General features: G+C 49.6%; 1 protein-coding gene across 1 annotated transcript in view; it reads right to left on the bottom strand.

Moving 5' to 3' along the window:
- Positions 1–802: 802 nt before the first annotated feature.
- The window catches only part of eva1aa (eva-1 homolog A, regulator of programmed cell death a), a gene marked incomplete at its 3' end in the record, with an annotated part of 28,455 nt that continues 20,027 nt past the window's right edge, over positions 803–9,230 (bottom strand). Inside the window, 4 exon segments of the mRNA XM_084483849.1 lie at positions 803–1,236; positions 2,430–2,672; positions 6,120–6,257; positions 8,534–8,720. Coding sequence (XP_084339975.1) covers positions 803–1,236; positions 2,430–2,672; positions 6,120–6,257; positions 8,534–8,720 — 1,002 coding nt within the window.

Below are 9,230 nucleotides of genomic sequence, written 5' to 3' on the forward strand. Positions count from 1 at the left end.
ATTCATATTCAATTGAAAATAAACGAAAAACAAAAAATATACAAAACAATAAACTATTAAATATTATAAAATAGATTTCATATGGGGTTTGAGATGATTTCCCCGAAAATACAACTTATTTTGTTTTTTTTACATAAGAGTTCAAATTGCAGCATGGTTGTCGTCGGTAGAAAGTCTTTCGATTCTCTAAATCCCAGCATGCACCACTGCTGCAGTGATCTGTAGTTAATATCCCATCACTCTTTCCTCTGTTCCCGACTTGAACACTGGAGGGAAAATTGTCTGACAGCGTTTATCGTCCGGCCTCGCATTCTACATCAGAACAGAATTACAGTGAAAGCCACGGGCCCTTCAGTCTCTTTATTAGGTCTGCATTGGCCTCCTGAAGCCCGGGGGCCGGGGGGGGCCCTGGGGGCCCCTGGGGGGTGCAGCGTAGGCGTGGTGGGGAGAGGTGCGGTACAGCAGACGACCCTTGGCTGCGACCATCTACACATAAAGTCGGTGCGTGTCGTCGCTAGGCTTAGCCCCGCTGTGTGTCGTAGCTTTGGCTCTCTGTGAGCTAGCTTATCGTGCCCACCCTAATAATAATAATAAGAACAATAATTATAAAAAAGGCAGGCTGGATGTTCCAACCAAGCGGGGAGGGCTTTGTGTTTCCCACACAGACCCGAGTCAATCCAAACAGCTCCGTTGGCGGTTGGCTCCCCTCCTTATCAGAGGTCAAAGGTCAAATTCTGACCCTCACGACCCCACCCCTCCCCTCCCCTTCACCACACCCGCTGTCTCCCCCCCCCCCCCCCCGTCAGTAATAGCGGTTGAGGCTGCGCGTCCCCGGGACGTCGGGCTGGCCGTTCATCCAGATCTCCCTGATGATCCTCTCTCGCTCCTCCAGGCGCTGCGCCCGCTCCAGCTCCTCGGCCGACGTGAACACGTTGGTGTTGAGCGTGCGCTCGAAGCGGCGGTGGCGCCGCGCCGACAGGTCCGACGTGGTGTCCCACTCCGAGTCCGAGTCGCTGGAGTCGTCGTCGTCGTCGCTGGAGTCGGCGGCCAGCCTCGCCCGCTTCTTCTTGCCGCCGCCGCCGCCGCCGCCGCCGCCGGAACCGGAGCGGCGGGGCGGCCGCTGGCGGGCGGGGCAGTCGGTGCGGCAGGAGATCTGCACCACCAGGGCGAAGAGGGTGAGGAAGAGGCCGAGGCACACACCGCACACGAAGAAGAGGGCGCCGCGCTCTGGGTGGTCTGGTGGAGAGAGAGAGAGAGAGGGAGAGAGAGAGAGAGGGAGGGAGAGGGAGAGGGAGAGGGAGAGGGAGGGAGAGAGAGAGAGAGAGAGAGAGAGAGAGAGAGAGAGAGAGAGAGAAAGAAAGAGGGAGAGAGAGGGAAAGAAAGAGAGAGAGAGAGAGAGAGAAAGAAAGAGGGAGGGAAAGAAAGAGAGAGAGAGAGAGAGAGAGAGAGAGAGAGAGAGAGAGAGAGAGAGAGAGAGAGAGAGGGGGGGGGGGAGCGAGAGAGAGAGGGAGAGATAGGGAGCGAGAGAGTGAAAGAAAGAGAGGGAGAGGGAGAGAGAGAGAGAGAGAGAGAGAGAGAGAGAGAGAGAGAGAGAGAGAGAGAGGGAGAGAGAGATAGATGTCATTTAATACTCAGGTCATTCAGATCTACAGTATGATAATTTGGGTTTTTTCAGTCTCCATGTCGTAAATCATTCTGAGAGGAATGGAACAGGACCTCCACTTAAATTTAAAAAGTTACAAATATTTAGTTTCAATTAAGCCCCTAGTAGAGCGGAGGGTAGCCTGCTTACAGCACGTGGAAGGTTTGTTTATTTGAACGAACACGCTGCACATTGCATCATGCAGACAGTGTTTATTTGAACAAACAGAACAGAACAGGACCGCTAACTACCCCTGTGTCAATTTCAGCAGCTGGCTGTGGGGCAGTTGACTGTGTGTGTATGTGTGTGTGTGTGTCTGTTTGTGTGTGTGGGTATGTGTCTGGATGTGTTTGTGTGTGTGTGTGTGTGTGTGTATTTGTTTGTGTGTTTGCAGTGCTTGTGGATGTAGTGCGGTATCTCTAACTAGCTGTCTGTATTGTACTGTGTCTGTATACACTCTAATCTATAATTACCTTGTTCATGGTCTCTGGTTAGAAAGAGGAAACATTTGGTTTGGACTAGAATACTGTTTACTCTGATGTTGCTGTTTAGGAGCATAGTATCCAACTTCTGGCAACTTTCCCACAAACACACAACGCAAAACGTCCCCAATCACTATGACAGCGCTGGTAGCTGTGATGTCATTGAGAGCATGATGATGATCTCCTATTAGACCTTATTACAAGCACCCCCCACCCATCAAGCTAAGATGTGGATTGTGCTGCCGATCTGCCCATTGAGATGCGGCATTAGCATTAGCATTAGCATTAGCATTTCAGCTTCCTACCTGCTATGAAGGTGTAGGCTGCCAGTGCGTCACTGATAAGCGCCATGTTTGGGCCAGAGGTGGTGTTGATGAGGGGGTGTATGTCCGGGCCTTTTGGAGGTCCTCCTCCTGTTCTTCCTCCTCCTACGTTTCCTTCACTCTCTCCTCCTCCTCCTCCTCTTCCAACAACAGCTCCTCCTGGTGCGGCTCCTGGAGATTTCTCCTCCTCTGGGTACGAACCAGACTCCCTGACACGCTTCCTCTCTTCAGGGAGAAATGAAACGAAACTCAATGTTCATGACGAGATGATAAAAACAAACAGAACAATAGGGGCCGGCATGTGGCTGAGGAGGTAGAGCGGGTTGGCACCGGAAGGTTGCTAGTTCGATCCCCGGCTCCTAGCTAGTGTCGAGGTGTCCCTGAGCAAGACGCCTCGCCCTGACTGCTCCTGACGAGCTGGCTGTCGCCTGGCATAGCGGACAACGCCGTCGGAGTGTGAATGTGTGAATGAATGGTTGTAAGTCGCTTTGGATAAAGGTGTCAGCACAATCCCCTAAATGTAAAAAGTAAATGTAACAATAACAACCTACTCTCCTAACCCGTACTCAGTAATATTAAACACACATGTTTCTGCATAATAACGTGTGTTGAAATGTCCTCATTCAGGCAAACAGTGACTCAATGGTTTCCAGTCAGACAATGGTGGTACCAGTCAAGGTAATTTACTGTAAGACAAACACATTCCACACAGTTACGTGTGCGTGTATGTTCCTCTGGAGGCTCATGACTAGCACAGGGTGTACATATCTTCAGCACACTCACACACTCACACATGTACTCACACACACACACACACACACACACACACACACACACACACACACACACACACACACACACACACACCACACACACACATGCACACACACACATGCACACAAATCCACATACAGTCAGGCACACAACCAGCGGTGTGATTCAGAGCTTATCATGACATCTCAGCATCGTGAACGTCAGGGGAACAGTGCACCACATGCTCAAATGTTTTGACTTGGGGGAGGCGTTCAAAACCCCCACTCTCAGATTGCCAAAGCAGTGTGTTTACAAATGGTCCCAACTGTTCCCCCCACAGCCCGGGCTCTCCCTGCGACCGGGGGACGCCATGCGGTTAGTGTGTGTGTGTGTGTGTGTGTGTGTGTGTGTGTGTGTGAGTGTGTGTGTCTACAATAAAAAAAGTTCTACAACAGCAAGCCATTATTCGGTTTTAAAGTTTATCTTGAGAGCTGATTATTTTAATATTTCTTGTTGAAAGCAATATTCAATAATTGAGCGGAGAACGCCGTGAGCTGATTGGTCTTCACTGAGTGCATACCACGGGACCAGCGGCCGTCACATGTCAGTACTTAATGCTAAGTAAAACTACATTACAGCAACCCTCTGTTTTTGAGTGGGTGGAGGACAGAATGATCAGGCCCTTTGTTTCAATGTTGAGTCTATTGTATTCTGCAGCAATTCATCATTTTATTCATTGGTTTTGTTCTGGACATTATCATGACTGACATTATCAGCCGCCTCAGCTATAAACTTACTCCTTCCCAAGGAGTGAAATAAAAAATCAATGCCAGACATTTTTAAAGATGAGCTAGTGTGTCTTTCTCATATTCATGAATTGGGTTATCTGCACAAAAGCCAGCGGTATTCGTTTTGCACTTTGAAATATGCACAGTATGTTCAGTTGGTGACACTTTCCAATAAAGGTTAACCCTAACCCTGTTAAATAATGTACAAATGTTAGTTTATACATTATTAGTTTGTGACTTAGTCAACATGAACACCATTACCTTAGTTAACAAGAATACCATTAGTAAACATGAACACGTAAGTAAATGATTACTAAACCATTGCTTAACTGATAATTAACAGAAGTTAACTAAAAATGTGAGTTCATTCTAATTACTGCAATTAAGTAAGGTTAATTAATGGTTAAACGTTTTAGACTTATTGTAAAGTGTTTCCGTTCAGTTTACCTCCTACAAATCGACAGTGTAACAAATTAGTTAATTAAAATGTAATTATTTTTTTAAAACCAAATTAATTATTAAAATTAAATTAGTCCTTTTGAACTTAAATTCACGGCTCCAAAGACACTGCGTCTTGAGGAGCATCAGGGAGCGCACCGACACTCCTGATGTGCAACAGCCGTCAGCGAGGCTGACTGCTGACGCATTTGACCGCCTGTTCCATGTGAGACGGACGAGCAGCCAGAGGGACAGCAGGACGACTTTCAGGACATAGCAGGTAAGCCATTATTCTTTTAAGAGATCAAACATGTTATAACAAAATGCAGGACCATTCTGTGTAAGTGTTCGACTATATCACCACCTCAAATTAAATATCCTCTCTAGAGAGAGTAACCGACCACATCGGAAGCCGTTCAAATGTGCTCCCGGGATTGCAGTACCCAACATCTGTTTCTCACCAGAGCCATCCCATGAGTTTGTACCCACACAACGTCCCAGTGCCAACACATGAACAGCCTGCCCACCACTCACCAACATAATGACCACTTTATACCATCTTAAGGAAATCACTGACATTGGACCTGGCAACACCTGGCAACACCTGGCAACACCTGGCAACACCTGGCAATACGTGGCTTTTGGCGAGTATGAATGTGTAAGCACGCGGGTAAGTCAGCCACCGTGGTTCTAACATGCAAAAATTGGTTTATAGTAATCTGGTTAACTAATTGTGGGAGCTGGCATGAGACATTTATTTTCATGTGTTTATGTTATGAAATGGCCTCAAATCAGGTGGCTGTGCTGGCTTGGTCGCGTGTTATGTCCAGCCGGATAAGTGGAAGTCTAGATCATGCAGGCTTTTGAATTGTTTGCTGTATAATGGGGATAGGGACGTGTGTCCATGTTTTAATAATATAGCAGGATCAAGAAAAGGACACGACGATGACTGATCAGGACTGAGGACTGATTGCAGTGGACATATTTCCAGCGCGCTTTGAATGCGCCCGAATCTGAGCGTAATGTTTACTGTTCCCGAACATCCACATAACACCCCCATCCACCCCCAGCCCAACCCTCCCCCCCTCGCTCTATTAAGTGGACCGTCAACAGAAACCAGTTCAACTGGAAGAGAAACAGGTATGAAGGGAGGAAGTGAGCGAGGTCATGCGTTACGAAGCAGTCCCGCAGCCCAGGACACACCTCTCTGCCTCCCCCCCATCCGCTGCCCCCTCCTTACCTCTTGGTCTCTAATTAGCGAGGAGCCAAGCAGAACAATTACTGGTGCGTCCATCAGCCTGTCCTCAGGAGCAGCCCTCTTGTTGGGCCCTCATCCCTGCTGGAAACTATACTTTGTTTTTCTCCATCATTTACTCTTTCTCACTCTCCCTCTCTCTCCTGCTCCCTCTCTCCCCCTCTGTCTCTCCTCCTCCCTCTCTTCTCCTCCCGCTCTTTCACACACACACACACACACACACACACACACACACACACACACACACACACACACACACACACACACACACACACACACACACACACACTCTATCACAGTGTCTATCTCTTTGTGCGTCTATGTGTGTGTTTCTATGTTCTTTGTATGTTGTGTGTGTGTGGAGGAGAGATAGAAAGATAGATAAACACACACACACACACACACACACACACACACACACACACAGAGAGTGCTCACCTGGAACAGTGTCAGACGGTCTGACTACGGTCCCCTGTGGGGGGGCGCTGTCTCCCACCACGTTGGGGTCATGGGCGCTGGGGGACAGAGGGTCCACCGGAGCACTGGGGCCCGGCTCCTGGAGCAGCTTCTTGGGCACTGCAGAGGAAGGACACACGACGGAGTGAGACGGAGACGAATGGGCCAGCAGAGCACAGCTGGAGATCAGGCCAGCACGGGGAGAGCTCTGGCAAGTGACGTCTACGGTACAGTTATGTTATGGTACAGTTATGGTACAGTTATGTTATGGTACAGTTATGGTACAGTTACGGTACAGTTATGTTATGGTACAGTTACAGTACAGTTATGTTGACACTTTTGTTCATTAGAAAAGTTGCATGGAGAATCACTTCACTTGTTATTGTTGAAGCAACTGAACAAAAGAGAGAGACACTTCCAGCAGATTAAACAAACCATGACATTTTAAAATTAGAATCATTTGCGAGGGACAAAGAACTTCAAAGAACTTTTTTTGTCTTTTTTGACTTTTTTTCCCGTGAGGGAACTTCATTTGTGGTCAGGCACACACAAACAAGACATACTTCAACAATAAATAGTCAGTAATCATGTACGAGAATAAATAAATTCTTAAAAGCTAAGAAGCCCTGTGGTAGGGGTGGAGGGGTGGCTATGTGTGTGTGTGTCCTGTGGACTGTTGGGGGAGGGGCTGTGTTAAGAACACGCTGCAGTGCAGAGCTGTGAGGCACAACAGTGTCGCTGACGCATCAGACCGGCTGAGGAGGACGCGCCGTCAGTGAATCACACCCTCCCACTGACCTGCGTCATGAAATTCCCGAAAGCTACGCACAAGTCCCCCCTCCTCCCCGACCCCACCAGACCCCAGACCACAGCCATCTCACAGCATCCCGTGAGTCAGGTACCGACTGAGCAGTCTGGCCCCCCCCCTCCTCCCCCCTCCTCCCCTCTTCGCCTCACTCCCATCTGCTCCTCAATAGTAAAATAAAGCAACACACACAATGCAGTGTGTGATACATTCCTACCCCCCCCCCCCCCCCCCCCACATGTGGTTGAAGCCTTGGCCGCGCTCCGGGCATTATGCTGGTGTGTCCCTCCGCTGTGACACGCCTGATTTACAACGCTGCGCGCCAGAGGATTTGTTTCTCTGCTCGTCTCTCAGCAGTGATTACATTCTACTGCACTGGCCTCGGATCAGACGCATGGGTCTCTGTGCACAAAAGAAAAGCCCTCCGATGTTACGGGCGGACTCGCCGACCAGTGTCTTGGAGGCATTTTACTGTTCATTTGGATTGTAGGAAAAAAGGCAAAAGTCACTCTGTTGTCCCCGCATCAGAATCCAGCTCAATGGTCATTTGATTAATAAGAGATATAACCATGAATATTATACAAGAGTATACTGCTTTCAAGATAAAGCCTTTCTGAGTGAGCGTCACTGCTTTGAGTGTGTTCGTCTAAATGAGCGACCAAGGCTCAGGGGCCGTTTAAAGCAACAATGCATTTCATATTCAACTCATGGGTGGAAAACAACTGGAGGGGCTAGAGGGCGGGTCTTCAGAGACCCTGAGCCTCACTACAGACCGGGCTTTTCTCTGGCTGGCAGCGCGCAACAAACAGAGGCTGAAGTTGGAGTCAAGGAGCAGAAACACAGCTTGCAAAATATTTCCAAGCGTTGGAGGGAAGGGAAAGCCTGCTAATATAACTCTCTGCAGCGACTGACAAAAAAAAAACCCAGAAATATCTGAAACTCTGTTTCATCTATTTTCCTGTTTTGCCTAAGCGTTCGGGAAGCCTGGTATTATTCCGGTATCGTCTTCCGCGGTCAGCCGCAGCTGTCCATCATCTAAATAGGTTTAAACAAACGCATGCGGACGCGGTGCAGGGACCAGATTAGCTTGGAACACATTAAATAAACACAGAGGATCCGGAATACGGCGGTGGTGGTGGTGGTGGTGGTGGTGGTGGTGGTGGCGGCGGCGGCGGTGGTGGTGGTGGGGGGGGGTAAGGAAAGAGAGGGAGAGGGAAAGAATTTGAGAAGTCTGATTGGTTGTGGAGTTTGCCGCGCTCCTAATCATAGGTCTTAACCCTCCAGCCCTGTGCCATGCTGCCACCAGCCCCGTGCTTTGCTCTGATTGCAGTCTTCTAATTGGCCCTAATTAGCTGCACATGTGGCCCGGGGTCAACGATTGGATGCAGAGCGTAGGCACATGTTTTATGCACACACACACACACACACACACACACACAAACACACACACAGGCCCCGATCAAATACAATGCAAACACAAACATGTCCGAGACGTGTGTGTGCAGACAGAAACACCAAAACACGCAGACGCCCTCTCTCTCTTGATCACACGTCCTTCAGGTGTCCTTTATCTGAAACGCGGGAGCGAGACGTATCTCCCCCACAGCGAGACGTATCTCCCCCACGGCGAGACGTATCTCCCCCACGGCGAGACGTATCTCCCCCACGGCGAGACGTATCTCCCCCACGGCGAGACGTATCTCCCCCACGGCGAGACGTATCTCCCCCACAGCGAGACGTATCTCCCCACGGCCCCAAACATCTCCCCCGTCCGTCTGCTGTGGGGACAGGGACGGCCGCTGCTCTCACACAAGTCATCGTGAATAAAATGCAAATTAAAAGCCAACCAATTAAAAGCGTAATGCAAACCACACTCACAGCGGAGCCAAGGGCGAGCCAAGGGCGAGTGGCGCTGGCCTCCACTCGAGTGGCGAGTGGAGGCCAGCGCCAGGGAGAGAGAGAGGAGCAGAGGGTCGAGAGAAGGGAAAGGGAGGGAAGCACGGAGAACAGATCCCGGCCCAGTGACCAGGAGGTACTGTGTAATGACACGTTGCTCAAAGGAGCGCCGGCAAATCAGACCCACAGGGTTTTTTTCCCCAGTCCAAAGCGAGGCAGGACTCCACCCCCAGAGGGCTTTGGGACGCCCCAGGGGGACGAGAGAGAGAGAGAGAGAGAGAGAGAGAGAGAGAGAGAGAGAGAGAGAGAGAGAGAGAGAGAGAGAGAGAGAGAGAGAGAGACCATAACAATAGGCCGTGTTTACACTGGCACCACCCTGCTGTTTTCACTGG

The sequence above is a fragment of the Micromesistius poutassou genome, assembly GCF_964030765.1.
Source record: "Micromesistius poutassou genome assembly, chromosome: 19".
Taxonomy (NCBI): Eukaryota; Metazoa; Chordata; class Actinopteri; order Gadiformes; family Gadidae; genus Micromesistius; species Micromesistius poutassou.